General features: G+C 37.2%; 1 protein-coding gene across 10 annotated transcripts in view; it reads right to left on the bottom strand.

The window, feature by feature from the left end:
* RPS6KA3 (ribosomal protein S6 kinase A3) overlaps positions 1-26186 on the bottom strand; it is a 110489-nt gene that overhangs the window by 44431 nt on the left and 39872 nt on the right. For 9 of the 10 annotated variants that reach the window (XM_019927689.3, XM_019927692.3, XM_019927694.3 and 6 more), the window contains 2 exons: positions 9672-9788; positions 3773-3854 (listed from right to left, as the gene is read on the bottom strand). In XM_019927689.3, the coding sequence (XP_019783248.1) occupies positions 3773-3854; positions 9672-9788 (199 nt within the window). Of the gene's footprint in view, positions 1-3772; positions 3855-9671; positions 9789-18061; positions 18208-26186 lie in introns of those variants that run through there. The other variant, XM_073799154.1, reaches the window with a different exon arrangement.

The following is a 26186-nucleotide window of genomic DNA, read 5'->3' as shown; positions in this document are numbered from 1 at the left end:
ATGAGTTGATAAATGTTGAAGGAAAAAGAAGGGTATATGGGGCTTCTCTATATTTTCTGTTTCTTTCTGTAGATGTTTGACACTTTCCATAATAAAAAGTTTTTAAAAATGTAATAATTAGGGCTTCCCTGGTGGCGCAGTGGTTGAGAGTCCGCCTGCCGATGCAGGGGACATGGGTTCGTGCCCCGGTCCGGCTGGGCCCATGAGCCATGGCTGCTGGGCCCGCGCGTCCGCAGCCTGTGCTCCGCGGCGGGAGGGGCCCCAACGGTGAGAGGCCCGCGTACCGCAAAAAAAAAAAAAAAAAAGGAATAATTAGAGAACAAGGAAAATCTAGGAAATTAAAAATAATGGTAGAAACATGAAGTTAATAGAAGGGTTGGAAGATAGATGATAAAATTTCCTAGGAAACAGGAAAAAAAGACAAAAATGGAAAATAGGATGGAAAAAAAATAAAAATTAGGCAACGACCCAGGAGGTTCAAAATATCCAAAGAGTAGCAGTTATAAAATGGAGAAGAAATGACAAACTACTTTCCCAGAACTGAATAAATGAGTTTCTAGATTGAAAGAGACCACCCCATATCTGGTATGATGAATTTTAAAAATCCACACTAAAGAAATACCATTATACAAATTTCAGAACACCAGGGATAAAGAGTAGCTTGATTCTAAAGACTTCTAAGGAGGAAAAGCAGCTTATACACAAAGGACTGGGAACCATAATGGTAATAAATTTCATAATTGCAACACAGGAAGCTGGAAGACAATGGAAACAATGCCTTCAAATATCTGAGGGAAAATTATTTCTGATCTAGAATTTTACGTCCAGTCAAATTATAAATTAAGTGAGGGGCAGAATAAAGGCATTTTCAGACATGTAGTTACAAAAAATTTACCATCCATTCAGCCCTTCTAAAGTAGCTACTAGAAGATGTGTTTCAGCAAAACTAGAAAGTAAACTGAGAAAAAGGTAGGTACAGAATTTAGGAAAGGAGATCTAATACAGCAAAGATGTGAAGGATATGTGACTTCAGTACAGGAACAATTTGTATAAAGCATTATGAAAACATTACTAGGAGGACATGAAAAGGGAAACTGTGTGTAAGAGAACTAAATCCTAATCTTCCATGGTAGGAAGTCAAAAGATTATGTCTCCAAAATGAAAACAATCAAAGAATTACAATATAAGAATATTGAATGTGGAGGTAAAAGGCAGAAGCAGCAGCTAAAGAGACGGAAGTCATTGTCTCTGGGGGTCAAGAACTGGGATAGGGAGAAGGGTAGGAAAAGCACTGCTATTTTGTAAGACTCTATACACATATTACTTTGATAAAAATAAAAATAAAATTTAAGAACACACCAGCAGTCTATAATTCCAATATGTCAAGTAGCTTCACTTTTCTATGGTCTCTTATATCGCTAACATCTATATAATTTTACATACTTGTGGTAGCCAAATTCGTTGTAATGTTCACTTACAAATTTTTGTTACATTCATTTTTATGATATTTGAAATATTTCATTTAAATAATATTCTATTAAGTGGCATACCATACTTTTCTAAACATTCAATATTTATAAGATTTCTAAATTCTCGATATTCTAAATAATGTTGCAATGAAAATTTTCAAGTACACAAAATCCTTCTTTGAGATTATTTCCTTAGGTTACTTTAGCAGCAATAATGGTTCGTTGTACTTATTGCAAAACCGCTTTCTAACTTATGTTGCCATTATATGAAATAACTCATTATTTTATATGCATTTATCAGAAAACTGGGACATTTCCCCAAATGTTATTTATTTTATCCCCTTGCATAAAAATGTATTCTAAAACCCTTTAGGTGGAGGTTGTAAAGTTATTTCTTAGGAACTCCTAACTCAATCATTCCTTTTACATTTATTAGTTGGAATTCCATTGTAAGGAAGAGCTTTCCCTTGTTCTCCATTAATTTATGGATTAACGCATGGATTCTTTATTCAGTGGGTTGTAATCGATCACTGTCATTAATTACTGCAATGTTTAAACTGTCCTAGATTTGGCCAGTAGGAGCCTTTTAATAAATTCCTTATATATTAATATTTTGTAATATTTGAGGCAAATAATTTCCTGATTTCCTATTTATACTATTTTTCACTGTACAAAAGGCCAAAAGTTTTTGTACTGTCAATTTGTTTGTAATTTGTGCTTTGCTCAATATCTCTTCACAAGTTTCCTAGGATGTGTTAAGTTGTAAAATTCAGTTAGATTGTTTATTATGGTATATGGTTTAAGAGAAGACTCTAGTTTTTTTGCAGGTTGTTCATAAGTATTTCAAACAAAATTTAAAAAATCAGTATTTAATTTCCCATTGTTCTGGCCACCTGCTTTGTCATACAGCACAGCACTTACTCAATATTTTTGTAACAAATACATGAAACTTTAATATATAATACTTTTGTACTGTTTTGTTCCACTGGTTTATATGCCTGTATTATTCTCCCCCAAAACACAATGAATTATTACTGCTTTTAATAAGCCTTAAACCTGATAAAACTTGTTCCTTTCTCATTCTTCTTTTTTAGAATACTCTTTGAGGCGTATGTTTTCAAGTGAAATTTTCAATATTTCAAGGAAAATGCAACAGGAATCTTGAGGATATGGAGCTAACTGGATGATTAGAGGAATACTAAGAGTCTTAACAGCCTTCTCTAAAAGGAATTGGGCATGTATTTCCTTTCCCAATATCTTTCAGGTTTCTCAGAGTTCATAGTTTCCTTTACATATACTATGCACAACACAAATCCTGTCATATACATGAAAAAAACTACTTTTGTTGCTTTTGTAAATGAACTCTCAAATAAGTTCCATCTATGCAGCTTTATAACATGGAATTCATGAGTATAAAATTATAAAAGTAGTGATGTAGAGTAGGGCACTGAGGATATAATTTAATTTCCTGGCCCTAGCAAGAATCAAGTAAGTAGTATGCCCAGGGGTGGAGACTGGATAGGAAAGAAAATACATTCAGGAAGGGAGCAAGAGAACAGAGGCAAAGGATGGTGTTTATAGAGGAAGGTGAAATTTCTTGAAACGATGATAATATCCAGTGTGAGTTACTAATTGGGAAAAATAACATCAGAAATAATAAGTGATCATCACAGATATTCCTTCCAGAATATTTCAAAACCTTTAGAAAATACAGGTACGTTGAAGAGGAAAAAAAGAGATGTCAGCAATCAACACACAAAATAATTAGAGGTTATGTGGTAAAATAACTGATACTACTTTAAAAAAGGAAGATCTAAGTATTTAAAAATCTATGTACGATTTTTTCTAAGTGACTGTTTACCTATAAGAGCCAAATCTGACATTAGATTTTTCAAAATCAGAGGCTTAGAATAAAAACTTATTTGGAGACCAGAAGTCAAAATGATAAAGTCCTTAGAATAAAAGCTATTTTGCATCATAAATCAGTAAGTTTTCAAAACATTAAAATAATAATATGAACTGGAAGATGCATCAAACCTAGTTTTAAAATTCTAAACTTCTACTTGCCTAAAGCCCAAGAAGAATTTATAATACTTCTTTTAAAGCATGGCAACTCCCATTCTCACTAGTCATATGATTCCTAGCCTTGTAGGAAAAATCCACTAAAAGAAAGTCTAAATTTAAAGACAGTAACGGGAACAGATTCTGAATTTAAGTAACTGGCCTAGGAGTCACATGAGACCTATTCAGATTTTTCAGTTTCTTCATACTACGCGAACACTACAAATAGCAGTAGCACTTACCTTTCAATGTGGCCTTCTTCAATACTTTCATGGCGTAAAGCTGTCTAGCATCAGAGCCTGAGATTTTTTTGACTAAGAAAACCTGTATTTAAATAAGAGAAAATAAGTCTTACAAAGTATCATAAACTATACTATTGCTAAAATAAGACCCCCTACTGTAATATAGCTTATTATTAGAAAGATTCTGATACATTAACTATTTTCCTTAAAATATTACCAATTATAAATATAGTGAGTTGTAAACACTGGTTATAACTTTGGGTGTCAATATAAGTGAATACATTTTTTGTTGTTGTTTGCCAATTCCCAAAGACCATGTAACATGTAAGACAGAAACAAAAATCTTTAAACTATGAAGCAATTAGAGAAAAGTCTAACATGTTTAAAGTATAACACAGGTGGTGATTGCTCTGCTTCTAACAAAACAAAAATTCTGATTCCATAAAAACTTTAATACAGAAGTTCCCCTTGACCACAATTTTCTGTTGATTCAATTCTGTTGATAGTCTTTTCTATGTATGAAAACTCCACAATTTCTCATTGCTGGGCAGAACAATTTATTTTTATTTTTTAATTTTAGTATAGATGATTTACAATGCTGTGTTAGTTTCTGGTGTACAGCAAAGTGATTCAGTTATATATATAAATATATATATATATTCTTTTTCATTATGGTTTATTACAGGATACTGAATATAGTTCCCTATACAGTAGGACCTTGTTGTTTACCTATTTTATATACAGCAGTTTGTATCTGCTAATCCCAAACTCCTAATCTATCCCTCCTTTATCCTCTTTCCCCTTTCGTAACCACAAGTCTGTTCTCTATATCTGTGAGTCTGTTTTTGTTTCGTAGATATGTTGATTTGTGTCATATTTTAGATTCCACATACAAGTGATATAATAAGGTATTTGTCTTTCTGACTTCACTCAGTGTGACAATCTCTAGGTCCATCCATGTTGCTGCAAATGGCATTATTTTATTCTTTTTTTTTGGCTGAGTAGTATTCCATTGTGTATGTGCACCACACCTTCTTTATCAATTCATCTCTTAATGGACATTTAGGTTGCTTCCGTGTCTTGGCTATTGTAAATAGTGTTATGAACACTGGGGTGCATGCATCTTTTCAAATTAGAGTTTTCTCCAGATATATGCCCAGGAGTGAGATTGCTGGATCATATGGCAACTCTATTTTTAGTTTTTTAAGGAACCCCCACACTGTTTTCCATAGTGGCTACACCAATTTACATTCCCATCAATAGTGTAGGAGGGTTCCCTTTTCTGCACATCCTCTCCAGCATTTGTTATTTGTAGGCTTTTTAATGATGGCCATTCTGACTGGTGAGAGGTGATACCTCACTGTAGTTTTGATTTGGGCAAAACAATTTAAAACACTTATACTGAAGAAATTTACTCACAACTATTTAATGTAAATTAAGTCGGAACCCTGCCTCCCCATCTTTTAAAAATCAAATACACACATATACCTAAATATTAAGAATACAATTCCCAGGGGAATTCCCTGGCGGTCCAGTGATGAGACACTATTGCACTTCCACTGCAGGAGGGGTGCGGGTTCGATCCCTGGTTGGGGAACTAAGACCCCGCAGGCCGTGTGGTGTGGCAAAAAAAAAAAAAAAAAAAGCAAGCAATTCCCAGGTATGTTACTGAGTATCTTGATTTTCCAAATATTTTTGGCTGTTTTCAAAATATAGTGTGGGATTTATACAAAATGAATAAAGTCTGCTCTAAATAACTCACGGTCATGCTATAACTTGTCTAATACAATACCAAACTATCAATAAATCCCCTCTACTCATTTTGACCATTAGTTTCATTATCTTTTCCAGCAAACCTTTACACAGACTTGCTAAATGGACCTGAATTTCAACTTTTTTTCTCCTACCCATTCTTTCCTAGCAGTGCTACTGAGCTGCCACAGATGGTAAGAAGAGACTCAATTACAATCAAGAATTAACTCTAGGGTCAGCTCTCTATTACCTGCATTAGCACACTAGGCTATTAGCACAAAATAAAAAAATGATTCATTCAACTGATTCTAGGGCAAGGCAGAGTTCCTCACTTCGAGAAATTGTGCCGAAGACAATGGTCAGTGACCTCACGTCCAGTGAAAAGTGCCACAATGTGCACAGAAACCCTGATGCAGGGTGTGTTTCTCTCCCCAAATTACACCCATTGTCCCCCTTCACCGTGGCCCATGGTGAAACTTCCTTTTAGCCAGTTAGCAGTGAGCCAACCTAGGGAGCGAAAAGTGTATTCTCAATCAGGGTTGTTCCTAAGATGGAATGATGTTTAAAAATTAAAGGCAATCAGAGATTATGAATATTTTTGAACTGAAATAAATTCTAACTAGGTGGGGATAATTAGGATTTACCTGATATTTATTATTCATTCATTCTTAAGATTCCCTAATCAAGCTTCTTCATACTATTCTACAAGAAAAATTCTCCTCATGGGTTCAAACTTTCTTCACCCTACTTTGAAAGCACCCTCTTGATACTTTTCAGCACATCTTAGTTTTTGCAAAGGACCTTCACAAGCATTTGTAATGCATCATCATGATAATTTTGGGAGGCAGGCCTACTAAGCAATGCCTATTTTATAGCTAGGGCTTTGAGATGTTAAATAATTAACGCAGTGTCACAGTGGAGGTATTGGGATAAGAATCGGGCCAGCCACCCAGTTCTGTGCTTCTGCTCAGGGCACTCAATCTGTTGCCTCTGGCTGGTCACCAGTCAAGCGCAGCAGGAGCAGCAGCAGTCCCAGATGCCATCAGATCTTCCCCCACCAGCACTTCTGACTTTTCGAATCCCTCATGAAGCTATTCTAGGCTGTGACAGGTCATCCCTGTTTCCTTGGCTGAGACTGGCTTTTGAGGATGAGTAAGAAAGGAGACGCCCTATTTTTAATGTTTGCTATTTATAGTAAGGTATTTAAGTTACTTTTAAAGAAATAAAGGGAGAAGCATGCTAACTCCTGGAAACTTCAATATTATGTTCCCTGAAAATATAATGTGTAGAAATAAATCCATCTATTTTGGTTTATCCGTAATAAATTGCATGATAATACAATCTCATAGCAGATATTATGTGCTTGGCCTTATATCATTTAATTCTTACTACTACCCTATGAGGGCAGGACTATTATTTACTCATTAATTCTTTCCAGAACTATATGTTAGGTACCGTGCTACTGGTTCCATGCTGAGACATGGTTCAAGGCATACATGGCCCCTGCACTCATGGAACATATAGTCTAGTGTGGGAGACAGCCAATAAACAAATAATTACACAAACAAAAAACTGCAACTGAGGTTAGTGCTGTGAAGATGAGGTATGTAATGTTCTGAGACGGTAAAAATAGACAAATATGACCTAGGTCAGGATGGCTGGGAAGACTTCTTTGAGATCCTAAGCTTAAGAGGAGCCAACCAGAGGAGGAAGGGATGGGGGTGGGGCAGTGTTTTTCAGGCAGAGGGAACAGCATGTGCAAAAGGCTTTTGCTTATGGATTAAAAAAGAAGGCCAATGTGGCCAGAACACAGGCAGTGAAAAGTATATAAACTGATGTTGATGAGGTAGCTAGGGGGCAGACTGAGGGGCTCCTCAGCCATCTTAAGAATTTGTCTTTCTCCTAAAAGCAAAGGGAGGCCTCTAAAGGGTTAAGTGGATGGAGTATGAGACTAGCTCTTGTTGGCTGTCATGTATTGATAAATAAGGGCTTGAGGCAAAAATAAATTTGGGAAGCCCAAGGTAGGAGCCTCCTTCAATAGGCCAAGGAGAAATGGTGGTGGCACAGACTGGAGAAGTGGCAGGGAGAAGGAGAGAACAGGCATGATTTGAGAAATCTTCACTAAATCAGCATAACTTGTCAATGGATCAGATTGGTGGGGGTGGGGGGAGAGGGAAGGGCGGGGACTAGAAGGATATGTCAAGAATGCCTCTCAAGTTTCTGGCTTGCTTAACCAGAAGTCATTCATAGTAATAGAGAAAAATGAAATAGAGGTTTGGGGGTTAGGGGAAAATCATGAGTTTGGTCTTAGATATGTTGAGTTTAAACTGACTTTGGGGCATGCAAAGAGGAAAAAATAAGTAGCTGTACATACAGTTCAGAGTTTAGAGTCACAATCTAGATTGGAGATATAAATCTGTTACATCAGCTGTATGTGGGTTTTATTAAGATAGTGGGCATAAAGAAATTAATTAGTAGGGAGTATAGAGTGAGAAGGGAGCCTAGAATGGAACCTTGAGAACTTCAATACCTAATGACTGCCTAGAAGAGGAAAATGGGGCTCCAAGAGGTTAAGTAACTTGCTCAAGTGCACATAGCAATTAAGCAGAAAAAACGAAACAAAACTAGAATCCACGTCTGGCTGACCTAGAGCTCAAACTTGCAACCATTATCTTCTTTTGGCTACTTAATCTATATCTGGATTAAAAATATCACTTTGGGCTTGAAAGAGGTTAACAGCTGTAACAGATTACCTATGTTAGCCAAGAATTGCTAAACAGTCCCGTTAAAATACACAAGAGAGCAAAACGGGTGTTGTTTTGAAGCTTGCAAAGTCTATCTTCAAATGCTTCCTCACAGAGAGGTGGCAAGGAAGCACTGCACTGTGAAAGCTGAATGCAATCTCAGAACGTTCCTCTTGCTGAGAAATGGACTAGATAGATCAAGTAGTAGTGATTATAATGCTGTACTTCTCAAAATGGAGTACAGGAAGCGCTCCTGAGGTATGCAGCAGGGGGACAAGGAATACTTGAAAAATGATAAAGATGTTGCAATTTTAGTTGGTGGATTTGGGAAATAGTTGAGAAATATTTTTGGATATTAAAAACAGACACAGAGGGGCTTCCCTTGTGGCGCAGTGGTTGAGAATCTGTCTGCCAATGCAGGGGACACGGGTTCGAGCCCTGGTCTGGGAGGATCCCACACGCCAGGGAGCAATTGGGCCCATGAGCCACAACTACTGAGCCTGAGCATCTGGAGCCTGTGCTCCGCAACAAGAGAGGCTGCGACAGTGAGAGGCCCCCGCTCGCCGCAACTAGAGAAAGTCCTCGCACAGAAACGAAGACGCAACACAGCCATAAATAAATAAATTAATTAATTAAAAAAAACAAAAACCAGACACAGATATCACTGAATAGAATGCAGCCTTTGAGTTCATTTTAAAGACAAGCTATAAGTCCCCCAAATTTCGTACATGTAGTGGTAACCCCCCACCCTATTTCCTTGGGAGTACCTATTTGCTTTCTGCTGGTATTAGGGGTACTCTGGAGGAAAGATTGAGATGCACTGTTATAATGTATTGTAAGATCACCTTCCGATTCTACATGAAGACTCAAAAAGAGGCCAGTGTGTCACGGGAACATTTTGTGATTTTTTAATCATTCAGGAAGTGCAATTAGGGCTTCCCTGGTGGCGCAGTGGTTGAGAGTCCACCTGCCAATGCAGGGGACACGGGTTCGTGCCCCGGTCCGGGAAGATCCCACATGCCGCGGAGCGGCTGGGCCCGTGAGCCGTGGCCGCTGAGCCTGCGTGTCCGGAGCCTGTGCTCCGCAACGGGAGAGGCCAAAACAGTGAGAGGCACGCGTACCGCAAAAAAAAAAAAAAAAGTGCCATTAGAGACGTCATATAGTCTTGAAGATAAAATGAATATGAAGTGAACACTGCCAAGTTATGAAAGTTCCCATTGTACTTCTGAATGACTTTATTCACTTTGTCACACTTATTGATAGTGAGAATTGTAAAAACACAGAAAATATTGCATTGTAGGGAGATCAGTAGTATTTCATAAAATATTTCTGTTCCCCATTTGTATGAAATATATATGAATTCCAAAAAGCAACTTTTTAAAAAGCACATATTCATGGCTTACCTTTCCAAATGATCCCTGCCCTAGTACTTTTAAAAGTTCAAACTGGGAAGGATCTGCCTTTTCATGTCCTTCCTTTACATGATGTGTGATTGCAATTTCTTTGATACTGCCTTCTTCCTGTTGATGCAAATATAAGGGGATAAAACAGAGTTAGAGCTACTTCCTCTGGCTATAAATCAAGCAATGTAAATTTATTGTATCATATTAGAAATCCTCAAATTAACATACACAAACCACCTTTACTGACCCACCAAGTAAAAAGAGAACACATGCCAAGCAAATATACTTTCAAGTTAAATGCCAGAGAAAGAATAATACCAGCCAACCACATAGGCCAGTTTAACCTCTACATAACATTAGTTCTGAATACTTTCAAGTCTTCACTCTTCCTATTGGAGATAATCAGAATGATTAGTTTCATGGGGTGAGGGCAGAGTGTGTAAAGAAGTCTGAAAACAGATCAGAGTAATCTGGTGTGCTCTGATATGTGATTGTATTAGGTAGAACCAACACTATACACAACAAAACCTGATTATTGGGGAGAGGGGTTGAAAAATATTCCAGGGTCAACGTGGAGATTTCTACCCTCAGCAAGGCCGTTTGAATTAGCCTGCTGAAGTTTACTGTGTTTGAAATATCTAAGTTACTTTCTGTTTCTAGGACTACCTGAGATCTGAGATGGGAGAAAGGAATAACTCTAAAACACAAAATCAAAAAAGATTTAACATTTGGATGGAGGATTAGACAGAAAAAACATGTTCAGCATGATGGAAAAGTAGAAGGTCTTAGAGTTAAGAGAAGGATACTTAAAGAATGTGGATGCTTTACTATACCTGAGAGAAGGTGTCAGAAGAGAAAGGTTGAAAATACATGTAAGTAAACATAGAATTTCAATTACTTTATTATCCTGAGATCAGCAGATTAAGTACACCTTATTTATTCAATAATCAAGACATGTACTTTATCAGCCCAAAACTACGACAATAAAACAAAACCCAACAAAACAAGAAACATAAGCCTGTCAAAGACTATCTTTTCTTTTTTTTTTTGCCTATGTTTTTTCTAGTGCATACGTACTATGAGTAGAATCTAAATGTGTTATACAAACATAAATAATTCATTATTTTTATTACCATTGTATTCCATATAAATGCTTGAACTCAAATAACATTCTCTGAGACACAGAAGGCTGGCAATATAAGGAATTACAAAGATTTCTCAAAAAGATATACCAAGGATATCCTAATGTGGTAGCTTTTGAAAATGAGTAGTAAAAGGAAAAAAAGCTCCTATAAGAGAACAGAAAAGAAATCCAGGCCCACCAATTTACTCTGTAAGACAGAAGCTGTAGTTTGTAGAATGTTCTACTAAGGCAGCTTAATCATTTTGGACTTTCCTGGAACTTTGACAACAATAATAAAACAATCCCCTAATATGGTTTAGTCTTTTATTTTGTAATTCCATATGCATTATCTCATTTAATTCTCACAATGATCCTATGCAATAGGCATTAGGGTAGAATCAAACATTAGCTGACTCCTTCCTGGGCACCCCTTCTCTCCAAATGAGACCAATGTGTACAAGGTCTTGAGAGTGATAGCTGTTCCTAGGCGCATTAGGAAAGAAAGGAAGCAAATTACCAAATTCTCTAAAAAAAAAAATTTCAAAGAACAATGTATATGTGGGATTGATTAAGTAAGAAAGATTCAGATTAAAATCCAGCAACTATTTATTAAATACCTAACATGTATCAAGCCCGGGTTAGGTGTTTTTTTCACCTTTTCTATTTATGCTTCATGCAAATCTTTGACTACATATCAGTATTAGAGAGGGCTAATGATAACACAGAGTATACCCCAAAGCAAGCAAAAACATTTCAGAACTCTCTACAGACTCCCCCATTCACCATTAGAAATTTTAAAGGTAAAATGGTCTGAATATTCTACAGTCTGAAGTTTAAAGAGATCAAGTAAAGATCACAAACTAGTAACTGGCAGACTTAGGGCCCAATTCCAGGTTTTCTGACTTCTAACAACTTCTAAAACAAGGATCTTAGCATTACACCACATTGAGACTGTCATGAGGCTCTTGGTGGTTCCCCATCCAAGATCAATGACAGTAACATACAGACTTATTCCCCTGGCCTTTGTAACTGGTCTGTATCTCTTCGGTCAGTTAGCTAAACTGATTAGTGAAGTGGTCTCTGAACTTTTGGTAGTACACCATTATTAATAAAAAAAAATAGCATATACCCAATATTTGTATACTTATTGGCTTATATATACTTTTTGTATTACTAAATTATATATATACTTATAAATTATATACTTTTTGTATTACTAAATTATATACATTATACATGGAAATGAAACTATAAAGAAGTTCTCCTCTTTCTTTTCTGTACCCTAAAGTGCTGTCACATCAAACTTTGAAGACTAATTGATAACAGACTTGAACTCATGAGGCTAAGTTCATGGGTTGGATTCCAGCATGTGCCAGTGTGCCTCCTGTGGGAAAAACGAACTGTTCAAGAGCCTAACTGAAATCTAATGGCTATTTACGCCCTTATATCATGACGCTGTGAAGAACTATACCCTGTAATGTTCTATATATTTTACCACTTTTCTTTCTTGGGTTAAGTGGGATGTAATTCATTAGGCTGCAACATTATTTCATCTTATATTTCATAGCAAATACCTACTACAATTGTCTGTCACAAATAAAGATGCAACATAGGCAAGGAAGGACTACTGAATTATAACCGTTCTGCATTTTGTCACAGGCATACAGCATCAAGCCTTACTCTCACAGTGTGAGCTACAATCAGGCCATGGATCTCAAAATAAACAGCAGTTACTATTCAAGAAAGATTTCATCTTTGATGACTATCCTTCCTTTCATGTCAAAAAATTACTAAAAAATGTAGAGTCTCCCTTTGATCCCTTCATTCAATAAACACACTTAAGCACCTATTATGTATCAAGCTTGGTTCTGGGAATACCTTTCATTCTATTTCCAGTAACATCGTCCTGCTGTAATCCTTCGTTACCTTTCCTGCAGGAAATTGAAACTAGCTTGGTCACTCCTAATGCCCCTTTCTGCCACTGCCACTCCAATCCATCCTCCTGACAAATTCATTTTCTGAAAGTAGACAGCTCCAGTTACATGCCCAGACTGCTCAAAAACTCCTCCAAGTTTTTCCAAATTAAATGCACTGCTTTACCTTGGCATTGGAGGCCTTCTACAATATGGTCTCAACCTGCTTTTCTGGTATTATTTCCCAACATTCCCTTACACGTAGCCTTCTGTCAACTTGGGTTATTTCCTGTTCCCTAAATTTTTTGTTTTTAAAGTCAAAGTAATATATGCACATGGGTAACAAATCAAATAGTGGTAGAATAGCTTATGGTGAAAAGCAAGTCTCTTCTCACCCCCATACCTAAGTTTTAAAAAAATTTTAATTCTTTCTGCACTTACTTTGATCATTTCTTAGTTTATTAACTTTAATACCTATTGATTTAAAAATAAGAAAGATGAGGGACTTACTTATATTATGCCCCTTCCATCCATCACCTTCCTCCCCACTGTTTGATAATTATATTAATTTCACATAAACTTCTTGTTTTTTCTATAAGTTTTAGACAGAATCCTAATTCTTCACTTTGTAAAAGGAGGGTAATAGTGCCCATACATTCTTTCCCTCAAACTTCCCCCCACCTGCTAATAGCTTATTTTTATTAATATTTAAGGTTATTAATATTAAGAAAATTAACATTCTCTCCTGTAACCACAACCAAATCCTTCATGCTCTCACTACAGCTTGATTCTCAAAGCTGAAAGCCTATATAAGCAGCAGCATTTTCATGACAATATCTTGCTCAAACGCAGGCTAGGAAGTGTATTAAATTTCCTTTCCTATGGGCCCCTAACAGTGACTTGTGGGACAATCCAAGGGGACTTTAAGTCTTAGATTTTTACCATACTTTCCATTCTTCTGAGAGCCCTCTCTTACCCTCCCATCAGGATGGGTTGTTCTCTAGGCCTTGCTGCGTAGATATTATCTCGGGATATATCTTCAGTGCTTTCCTGGTTGAATCCACTATTTTCAGTTTCCCATGTCTCTTTCTTTCTTAGACTACTCCCTTGTAACTTCCAAAGAAAGGTGATGTGGAAGAAAACTTTCTGGATCTTGCACATCTGAAAATGTCTCTATTTTGTCTTCACATTTGTATAATTTGGCTTGCTACCAAATTCTAGAATAAAAATAATCTTGCTCAAGAATGTTGGCGCCATTCGTCCACTGTCTTCTAGCAGTCAGCACTGCTGATGAGCTGGATGATGCTAGCCTGATATACACTTTTTGGTACGTGACCTGGTTTTTCTTTCTGGAAACTTTAAGAATTTTCTGTCCTTGTATTTCTGAAATTCCACACTAAGTGAGATAAATATGGTCTCCTTTCCTTCAGAATGCTAGATGCTTGGTGAACCTTTATAATCTAAAGACGTGAATTCTTTACCTCTGGGGGAATTCTGACATTTCTTTGATAATTTCCTTCCATCCACTCTTCAGGGTTTCTCTTTTTGCAACAACTCTATTAGCTGGATACTGTATGCCTGGAATTTAATTTTCATCTTTTTTCCTCCTATTTTCTGTCTCTTTTCTGAGAGACATCCTTGACTTTATTTTCCCACCCCCATACTGAATTTTTTATCCTGGCAAATCTTATTTTAAAATAAATCTTCAAGTGTTTCTTTTCTCAATATTTCTTTCTTTTTTTAAATAGCACCTTCCTCCACTCCCTACCTCTTCCTCCCCAAAATGGATGCAATCATCCCAAACCTCCTTGAGGATAGTAACTAGACTTTTAAAAATCTTTTTTCTAAATTGGGATGCAGAGGATACAAAAAATGTTCTTGGGGGTGGAGAGAAAAGATCAATGCCTATGGCCCAAGTTGCAAAAACTTGCAAAAACTATCCCCAACACATTTTTCTGCTCCTTCCCAGTTGAAAGTTTTACTAATCATATCAGCAAGCCATTTTCTATCTACTTTTATGTATATGTGAAGTCACAGTAGCATAATAGGCACAATATCCTTGGTTGGTATCTTGATCCCCAAATTGTGCTTTATGTCACCAGTCTTTCCAAGTTATGGGACCATGAATATTTTCGAAATGAATTTGAGGTTCAATTAGGACATAATACTAATGCTTGGGCAATCTTGGACAACAGAAAGGAAAGCAACAATGTGCCCTTCTAGCTCATACCTGGAATCCAATGAGATGGATGCAGAGAGGGATATCAAATTTCTGAAGACATTGATAACCAAGGACAGACTGATATTTGCATGTGACAAACCTACCTTAGGTCACTAAATCACCTGTTACTGAAATAAATCTGTCACATGACAACACAGAACTACAGTTTGATAGTTTGTAAAGTTGTGTTTTTGACTGTAAGTATACAGTGAAGCAACTGTAATTTTATGGAAAAAGAATTTTATCAATGAAGTAGAGCAGAGATGTAAGTTATATCCATTATAATTACTCTGTGAAGCTAACATTTTTACATTTTCTGGCACAATTGTACTTGAACTGATACATGGATACCTGCCCAGTCATTACCACAAAAACTTACTTTGTGTATTTTTAAAAGTTATAAAAAATTCCATGTTTTTATTTTTACAAAGTCTACGTTTATTTGCTAGATAAAGGTCTACCTGTAGGCAAAATTGTGAAGCTGCCAGCTGGTCTACATCACAACCCTGTATCCTTCATCTACATTCCCAGCACTTTCAGACATTTGGTACTCACAGTTACCAAACTCAGAGGTGTTCAATACTCTCAAGCTATGAATGGGAATTCATTCGTTCATCTATTTAAACATTTATTTATTGAACACCTAATACATGCCAGGCACTCTTCTAGCTGTCTGAGATATACAATAAATGAAACAGACCAAAATCTTTGCTGTTTTGGGGAGAGACCTAATAATAATAATAATAATAAGGCTCTTGTACTTTTGCTTCTTCCTGACTGCCTGGTCCTGATGGAAGTGTTTCTGATCTATGACATATTCTCTTAGGCTCTTTCCTTTTTGTTAGAAGGCAATTCAGATTATGGGCCAGGTACTGCACTAGGTATTAGCAAAACTACGATACAGAAGAGTATCTGCTCTCTAGGAATTTACCTAGGGCTTCAAAGATGTACTATTGGGAAAATACTTGTTGAGATATGACCCTGATAGATAAAACAAAGTCAGTTCAGTTAAAAAATATCTATGGGACTTCCCTGGTGGTGCAGTGATTAAGAATCTGCCTGCCAATGCAGGGGACACGGGTTCAATCCCTGCTCTGGGAAGATCCCACATGCCGCGGAGCAACTAAGCCCATGCACCACAACTACTGAGCCTGCGCTCTAGAGCCCGCGAGCCACAACTACTGAGCCCGTGTGCCACAACTACTGAAGCCCGCGCACCTAGAGCCCATGCTCCGCAACAAAAGAAGCCACCGCAATGAGAAGCCCGTGCACCGCAACGAAGAGTAGCCCCTGCTCGCCGCAACTACAGAAAGCCCGTGTGCAGCAACGAAGACCCAACATAGCCAAAAATTAAAAAACAGAAAAACAAAAAAACCCTATAATTTTAGGAATTTGTAAAGAGTATCATTTTAAACATCACAGAAAAATGGCAGAAGAAAATTCATGGACAGGTGGATCTTTTGTTGTTCCTCCAGTCACAGAGAAAGCCACCTCATTTGTTTCCCAGGACCAACAAAAGGTTGATAGGTTCCATCTTAAATGGTCTTTGAGGTTCACCCCTTACTGGGAAAAAATTAACGGGAAAAAATTAACTCAATGTTTCCTTTTCAAGTTGAAAGGGAAAATATAAAATTTTGTTCTTAAAATGTTTTTTAAAAGGATTAAAGAAAAGGGACTGAAACAGACACTGCTTACCTGAGTTATATAAAACCTAATACTGTAACATGCAAATATCAAGAAAACAAACTGGGTGACATTAACTGATTTTAAAGAATGATTCAACATTTGGCATTATGCCCTGCCTTGTATACATAATTTCCTTTTTCCTCCCCTCCCTTGAGTCAGGAAGTGTGTTCTTAAGGCATTTGTATTTTTTAAATTGTTTTTAATGTCAGAAAGTATTGTTGAAGCTCAAAATAAAATATTTAAATATTCCTTAGTAAAAGCCAATAAATAAGTATTTTCTACTCATAGATACGTAACCATTTTTTGGCCTATCATAAAAAAAAGACCCGACAAATGAAATTATAAGATTTTATTTACCTCTTAAGTATAATCCAAAAGTAAAATGAATAAAGCATCGCTTTCTATATAGATAATTATAGTTCAATAATATACTTTTTTTAATTTGAAAAAGATATGTTAATTTTTTTTGATGATCAAGATACATAAAAATTATTTGGCTGTGACACAAAATTAGTCTTGTCATTCAAGCTATGGTGAGAAACCACATTTTAATTTATTCTAGATTACAATTTGACCAAATCCGATTTACTTGATTTGCTAATGAATAATACATTCAGAATTTTTCATTTAGCCAAATTCTTTAAGAGAGTATTCCAGGCCAGCTTCTTGAATCTATGTTTGAGAAAACAGCATTGCTGGTTCTCCAGACTAATATTTTCAATAACTGCTGGAAAGAGCACTGAGTTTTCTCCCAATTGGGAATCCCGATCAACAAATTTAATTCTCTTTAAAGAGCAGCAGGATAGCACAATTCTCATGGCAAAATATCAAGTTGATTTTGGCAGGATTTTAGATTAAATACAATACAAATTATCATTCACTAAGCACATTTTAACAAAGTTATGCTTTGAAAAGTGTGCCTACTGTAAGATAAAATTACTTGCTTAAAGCTAAATATAATTGATTAAAAACGTCAAAGTTTTTAAAGAACCAATTTCAACAAAAATCTGTTTTTAAATTCTTGACTGTTTAAAATAACACATTCTCCTACTCATCAAAATGTTACTTACATTATTATTACATAGTAATCTCCTAAATATTAGCAGGTTCACAATTTTATTCACGCCTAGTTCAATACTGAGAGTTACAGTCATCTGTTTTATTATACAAAATTACAAACACTAACAAGATTAAAAATTACTTTAGCACTAAAAAGGCAATGTAAAATAAGTTTACAAAATATACAGAGTTGAAATATATAATACAAATAGCTGGCTTAATTTTAGTAAATAGAAATATTATTCTTTAAATGTTCTATAAGAACTGGTTTTGAATTTTGAAAAGCTTCTTAAAAGAACATTAAAGTGAAATAATTGTTTAATTAGTATAATTATACTTAGCTCTAACCGAAACATTTTAGTCTCTAAAGAAGTTGAACAAAGCTTACCTGTATAGAGCGAACACGAAAAGACAGAAATTTAAACATGGCTATGAAACCATGATGGTGATAAAGAATTTCTAACGGTAAAACTTAAGTTAGAAAGGGAAGGCCAAGCCCCTGCAAAGTTTTCCCCTACCAGCTGTTCCGGCAATTAGAAAATTTCCTGTCAGGCGGGTCCTGAAATGCTAGAGAAAGAGGCCTGACAATTTTCCTGTGGTAAAAGAAAGGAGAAACGTAATGGCGAGGGCACTAATGTAGCTGATAGGTAGAGAGGCCAGAACAGGAAACCAAAACAGATTTGCTGATAGCAAAATCCTGTTGAAATGTTCGTACTCCTGGTTCCCAGAAATCCAGACAATTTTCACAACCCATGAAACAAACATTATTTTACTTCAGAATCCTGAGATATGCTGGTATTTCTTAACTATACGACACTTTAAAAGCAACTGAAACTAGTCAGCACAATTAAAATAACAAGTCATCAATTCTCATGTGAAATTTTACCCTTCGTAATGTTTATACACACACTCCAAAGGACAGTTTTAAGACTATTTTAAGGTTATATATAGACATGTCATGGGTGTTCCCTGTCAATGAGGAAGAGTTTCCGAACTATGGGAAGAAAATGACTACAAGAAGCTTTTTGATTGTGATGTAAGGACAAATTCTTCCTGTCTTCAATGAAAGTGAATTACATATAAATTCACAATGGTTATAAACATCAATTATCAACCAGGTTAAAGACGTCAAGGCCCACAGTTAAAACTCACATTCCTAGCTGATAAAATCTAAATTTAAAAAAAGTCCACTCCCTGGGCTATTAGTGAGCAAAAGGAACATTTACTGAAGAAGTCAACCTGGAAAAGAAGGAGGGGTCAAGCTACCAGACAATCCCTTACTCCATTTCATCCTCTAATAGCTTCCAGAAGTTATTCTAAGGTATTTTTGCTTTGGGAAATATTTTTGAAAGTATGCCAGTATTCAGAACATGATCACCGAGATAGCGGCATTTAAACAAAACCAAAGGACAGAAGCATCGAGAGCTGTGGGAAAATACTTTACTTAATGTACACAATCTATGTGGAACCAATAAAAACCTCAAATGTTAATCTACATACCCTATACAAATTTAATAAAATCACTGAATTTTCAAAACCTGAAGATCCTCTAAAAATCACCAAGCTTGCTCCAAGCTTGAAGGAACTATGATCAAGGCAGGGACATATTTGATGACAGAGCTATCTATCATGGAAGCTCAGTGCTGCTGTCCTGTATTGAGCAAACATTAGAGGGTCCATTAGGTGCTACAGGTACCATGTGAAAGGCCAGGGCTCTTCCTCGTAGATCAAATTTTTATGGCAATGTTCTATAAATGACCTAATGCAAGTTGAAGAATAAAAAAAAAAACCTGCTTGGGACTTCCCTGGTGGCACAGTGGTTAAGAATCCACTTGCCAATGCAGGGGACACAGGTTTGACCCCTGGGCCGGGAAGATCGCACATGCCATGGAGCAACTAAGCCCATGCACCACAACTACTGAGCCTACACTCTAGAGCCCGTGAGCCACAAATGCTGAGCCGATGTGCCACAACTATGGAAGCCCGTGCGCCTACAGCCCATGCTCCGCAACAAGGGAAGCCACTGCAATGAGAAGCCCGCACACCACCAGGAAGAGTAGCCCCCGCTCGCCGCAACTAGTGAAAGCCTGCACACAGCTACGAAGACCCAATGCAGCCAATAAATAAATAAACAAACAAATAAATAAATTTATTAAAAAAAAAGACTGTCAAGAAGAGGCAAACATCATGGTTACTATAGAACCAATTAAGGGGTACAAAATAAAACAGGAGTGTCTCTGTACAGAGCAGTCATCAATTTTACTCAAGTAATACTTAAGAACAGAAGCAACTAAATAACCTTTTCTGAATTTGAAGGATTAGTCTAAATTGGCTTTAATGACTAGTGATGCTCAGGTTAACAATTCACATTTTGCTGTGAGTTATGCTTTTTAATACTACCCCTAAAAAATGAAGCAATATTTCAGATATCAAAATCTGAACTAAGTCTCCCTCAGTTGAAATGATACCTTAATTAAAACAGCATGGTACTGCTGTATAAAAGCAGAGTGACAGAAAAGAATGTGACACTTTACATCTGAGGGAGATGTTAGGATATTTGGCTACCTGTTTAGAAAATGTAAGCCATAAAGGAAAACATTGATATAGATTTGATTATAAAATTCAAAAACTCCTCTATGTCAAAAAGCACCATAAAGTTAAAAGACTAGCTCACACGATTAGAATCCCTTATATACAAGATATCACCGAGCAACTGCTTTACTTGGGTGTTAGCTATCTCCGAACCAGAACGAACCCATATCTCATTATAAGCAGTTGAAACACTGAAAAATGCCTCAGTGCTCCTTTTGCGTGTGCTCAAATATCCATACCATGTCTAAGTATCAGAGGTATTCCAGGAGTCTTGTCAGGCTTAGAAATATTTTGGCAGCAAACCCCAGTGTCTACGAGAAATGTTTGGATATTTTGTCAATTTTGTATGAGTACAGAAGGGACACTGCTTATGGCATTTATTAGTATTTAAGCACAACCCATTGTCCCTATCAGATTAAGCTTCAGAACAGGCAAACAGCACATAGGAGGAACTCAAATAATGGCTGCCCAATTAAGTATCATACACTGAAATCTGAAATGGACACTACTTGTGTGGTTGTGCACATGAAACCAGATATTATTGTTGATATTTTCCTGCCTCTAACCTTTTTCCTGCCTCTAACTTTAACTATCTTGAAATTTCTCGTATTAAATTTTCAGCTAGTTTTTCATTTTTGTGTCTTATTGGTTTTATCATTTGCCTTACTACTTGAAAAGTAATTTTATTATAAAAACTATGCATGTCCAGTATAGAAAACTTAAATAATAAAAAGAAGAAAAACAAAAGAGGGAAAAAATCCTCTATGTTGGTGCTTTCTAGTCTCTGTCTGTATATACGCACATATACACATGGACCACAGTACACATATTATCACTTTTTTTTTCTGTAGAGGGCCAGAAAGTAAATGTTTTTGACTTTGCAGGACATATTGGTCTCTGTCAACACTGCCACTGCAGCGTGAAGAGGAATGGGTGAGGTTGTGTTCCAATAAAACTTCATTTACAAAAATAGGGGGCAGGTCTCAGGTATAGTTTGCTGACCCCTATTTTCTATTATTAAATCATCCTCAATGCATTATTTATTTTTATTTTTATTTTTTGCAATACGCGGGCCTCTCACTGCTGCGGCCCCTCCCACCGCGGAGCACAGGCCCCGGATGCGCAGGCCCAGCGGCCACGGCTCACGGGCCCAGCCGCTCTGCGGCATGTGGGACCCTCCCGGACCGGGACACGAACCCGCGTCCCCTGCATCGGCAGGCGGACCCCCAACCACTGCGCCACCAGGGAAGCCCCATCCTCAATGCATTATTAATGACTGCAGAGCATTCTACTATATAAATCCCCTATTGTTGGGTATTTGATCTTCTATATCACTGGGATGTCCCCATCTTTTGTGCACATTCACAATTTATTAGAAATAATTTCTGGAAGTGGCACTGTATTTCTAGAGGTAGAGTATGCAGCATTTTAAAGTTTCTTGATCGTAACATATTTGCCAAGTTGTCCTCCGGGAAGAACCTAAAAAACAATGAGAGAACCACACCAAGACCTCAGGCAGGGGTAAACTACAACCAGGCCGGGCCAGTCAAGGGCTAAATCTGGTCATGCCCATGTCTATTTACATAAGAGCTCCTGCTGTTTTTTTCCCTACATAATGGCTACAGCTGACTTGAGTAGTTGCCACAGAGCCTAAAATATTTACTACCCAGCCCTTTATAAACAAAGTTTGCTGACTCATGGTCTTGAGTCCTCCAACAGAATGAGCAGCAAATGCGAACGCCCTGAGATTAGGAATCGGCTTAATGAATTCAAAGCACAAAGGAAAGACCTTGGTGTCTAGAATGTGGTGAACACCAAGGAAAGAGAAGGAAATGGGGAAGTAGGTTCGGGCCACCTTAAGCAGGGCCTTACAGACTATCAAGAAGTTTGGATTTGGATTTGAAGCTAACCTTACTCGTTTCAGGCAGCGGCATCAATACCAATCTCCCAAACCTGTAAGTCCTTTTGGGCTTTTTCCTTTCTAATCTAACTTCCTTCCCTTCATATTTAATCCATCAATAAATTCTACTGATTTTATCTCTGAAATAAATCTCAAATCTGTCTATTTCTATTTTCTCTGACACTGTCAGTACAAACCATTATCATCTAGTGCCATCTAACTGGTTTTCCTCCTTCCAAATTTTTCTTGCGCAATCCTTTCTCTTCATGGCAGCCAGAATAATTTTAAAACAGAAATCAGGCTTGGTCGTACCCCCACCTCACATTCTTCAATGGCTTCCCATCCCAGAATAAAACTCAAATTTCTCACAGTCTATGGAACATAAAGCAAACACTAATAAATGCTACCTTGATTCTGACTTGGGAATATATTCAGTAAGTTATTCAAATATGATATCAATATTTGGTTTTAGACATATTTTAATCATGTTAATATCAGACTATTTCCTCTTTACTAAAAGAAGAATGAATATTCAATTTAAAAAAATGTCTTTTTATTATCTATTAATACACTTAGTTTCTCTCCTTTGACCTACTGATTTGATAACTCATATCAACAGATGTCCTAATATGCTTGTATTCCTAGGAAAATTCCATTGTTTTAATATAAGTCTGTATTTGATTTGTAAATTTTTAAAAGGATTTTTCTGTCTGTATTCATAAAGTGGCACAGTTTCCTTTTCTGCGTTAACTTTCATTTTCAGGGCTATGCTAACTTTATAAAACGGACTAGAAGGTGATACAATTTTTTCCTATGCTTTAGGACAATCTATTTCTTGAAAGTTTCCAAGATTTCTCCTACTGGAGCCTGGGGCCTGGCACTGTAGTGGTGGGGGGACCACTGTAGTGGTGGGGGGACCACAGTAGTGGTGGGATGTGTGTGGCGGTACGCGTTCTTTAATAACTTAAATTTCTCCCTTGCTATTGGTAAAGTCATAGTTTTTCTATTCCTTCCTAAATATCGTTTAGATTTTCTTAGAAAACCACATATTTCAGCAAGACTTCCATATCAGTACAGAGATATATTGAGTATACTATTATGTTTTTTAAATAAAATTTAAGGAAAATTTCAAGCGTATCTAAAAGTAGACTGAATAGTATAACAAACCCTCATGAACCCACCACTCAACTATAACAATTATCAACTCATGGCCAATCTTGCTTCATATACTCACTTCCCCCCACTCTCATAATTATTTTGAAGCAAATCCTAGACATTATATCATTTCATCTGTGAATATTTCAGTTATTATGATGTTTTAATCTCCTTCCTATCTGTGGTTATATACTGTTTTGCTTTCCTAATGTTGTGCATTTGCTTTTTTTATTTTTCCTGTTTTCTAATTCACTGATTTTGGAATTTAAATTTAAATCCTTTCTCTTGCTTTTTTTTTTTTTTTTTTTTTTTTTGCGGTACACGGGCCTCTCACTGCTGTGGCCTCTCCCGTTGCGGAGCACAGGCTCCGGACGCGCAGGCTCAGCGGCCATGGCTCACGGGCCCAGCCGCCTCCGCGGCATGTGGGATCTTCCCGGACCGGGGCACGAACCCATGTCCCCTGCATCGGCAGGCGGACTCTCAACCACTGCGCCACCAGGGAAGCCCTCTCTTGCTTTTTATGGGTTTACTTTGTAGTTCTTTTTCTAGCTTCTTTCACTGAATCCTTAGTTCCTTTATTTGAATTCTCATTTATTAATAATTTTTTCTTTCAAGTATAATTCTGACAATATCATATAAGGTACTACTATATGCTAAGAACCATGCTTTACATGAAATTACTTCAGTTAACTCTCACCACAATGAGATAAGTAAATACTATTATCTACACTACAGATGAAGAAACTAAGGCTTAGAGAGAAGTTAAGGAACCTGCTGCCCAAGTTCCCACAGTTTGGAAGTGGAAATGGCTGTGATGTTGGTGGGAGCATAGACAGGCAATTCTATCTGGGGAAGGAGCATGTATATGTATGGTCAGTGGCTGACTTAGGTCAGAAGCCAGGAGGTGCTAAACCTTTTGATAAGACCCTGAAGGAAGACAGCTCGATAGAGGGTCCATAGCAGAGTTTCTGAACACTTTTTCTACACCATATGTTATATTTGTCTGGCGAAACCCAAACCTTGGTCAAACCCAATTATCAACCATCTTCATGACTCCATGATGGCTGAACCCTGCTGGAGAAAAATAAACTGCTATAATAAAAGCTTAAAATTAACATGTTCTTAACCAATTCCTTCAGATACAGTTTTTTTGTATGAATCAATTTTTCAGATACTAAAGGATTTAATATCTAAGGATTTCCATTTAAGTACAGGAGAATTATTCTGTAGCACACATCCATCAGTAGATAATGTTATAAAGTGCTATGGTTCTAAGGTTTTAAATCAGAGATGGGAAATAAGTTTTATGATCATCAACCTGAACCAAATGGTAGTGGCTTCCTAGAGCACTGAGAGGGGTTGCTTCTAAGGCCGTGTGTCAATGGAAAGCATGCTATATTCCACTCACAATATCTCCCCTGAGCATGACGAGAGGGCGAGGGGGCAGCACCACCGATGTCCCAGCTGGAATCTTGCAGTAAGCAGCAATACACCCTAGGTGGTATTGCTGGTCACTGTATTCACGCATTTTTTTTCCTGCTTAGCCTGAACTTTTTTTTTTAATAATTTTTTTTCTCTCTTTCTATTTATTTATCTATTTTTGGTTGTGCTGGGTCTTCGTTGCTGCATGCAGGCTTTCTCTGGTTGCAGCGAGTGGGGGCTACTCTTCATTACAGTGTCTGGGCTTCTCATTGTGGTGGCATCTCTTGTTGCGGACCATGGGCTCTAGGCACGCAGGCTTCAGTAGTTGTGGCATGTGGGCTTCAGTAGTTGTGGCGCATGGGCTTAGTTGCTCCGCAGCATGTGGGATCTTCCCGGCCCAGGGCTCGAACCCGTGTCCCCTGCACTGGTAGGTGGATTCTTAACCACTGCGCCACCAGGGAAGCCCTGGAGTTCTTTTTACTTAGTCATTTTTGTCTAAAATGGTTAAATTAAGAGACTCATTTAAGTACAGGAGTTACAACGTTCAATACACCAGTATTTCAGGTTGACTCAATAAACCATTCATACTTCAAGAGAACTTACATGAATTTTCTTTCTTTCCAATTATGGTTTAGATCAGTCAAATTGAACAAATGGGTATTGTGATAAGTAGACTACAGCAGAGGAGAAGCAAATTTGGATCAGAGGGATCATATGAGTTAGGCAAGCCACGATTTTTTTAAAAAAGGGGGTATTTTTTTTTAAAGCTCTTAGGGGTGGAGAAAAGGGACACTAGAAATAAAAAATAGCCCTGAAAGAGGGCCAAAAATGTAGTAAAGGAAAACTTACATGCTTGGAAATTTTGCCTATTATACACACACTCTATTTAATGTGACCATGCAGTGTTAATTATAATGCTATTTATTCTCGGAAATATTTTCCTAAGTGGTATATACTTAAATCTACTAGAGCATATCTTCTCTAGTAGATTTAAGTATATGCTCTAAGTGCTAAAATATACTCTCAGCTAATGAGAGTTAGATAAACAGACAATACTCTAAACAATTAGTCAGTGTCATTAATGTAACACTCCACAAATGTTCCCTGCCAACGAGCAAGCACTCTACCGTACTTTCCTGTTTTGAGTGGGTTCTTCGCTGTCTATCGTCTACTCCTCTAGGGTTTCTCTTTTTTAAAAAAATTTATTTATTAATTTTATTTATTTTTGGCTGCCTTGGGTCTTTGCTGCTGCACACGGGCTTTCTCTAGTTGTGGCGAGCAGGGGCTACTCTTCGTTGTGGTGAGCGGGCTTCTCGTTGCAGTGGCTTCTCTTGTTGTGCAGCACAGGCTGTAGGTGCGCGGGCTTCAGTAGTTGGAGCACACAGGCTCAGTAGTTGCGACACACAGGCCTTAGAGCATGCGGGCTTCAGGAGTTGCGGCACGT

The sequence above is a fragment of the Tursiops truncatus genome, chromosome X, assembly GCF_011762595.2.
Source record: "Tursiops truncatus isolate mTurTru1 chromosome X, mTurTru1.mat.Y, whole genome shotgun sequence".
Taxonomy (NCBI): Eukaryota; Metazoa; Chordata; class Mammalia; order Artiodactyla; family Delphinidae; genus Tursiops; species Tursiops truncatus.
Note: the sequence above shows the minus strand (reverse complement) of the source record. Positions and strands in the feature narration are given on the sequence as shown.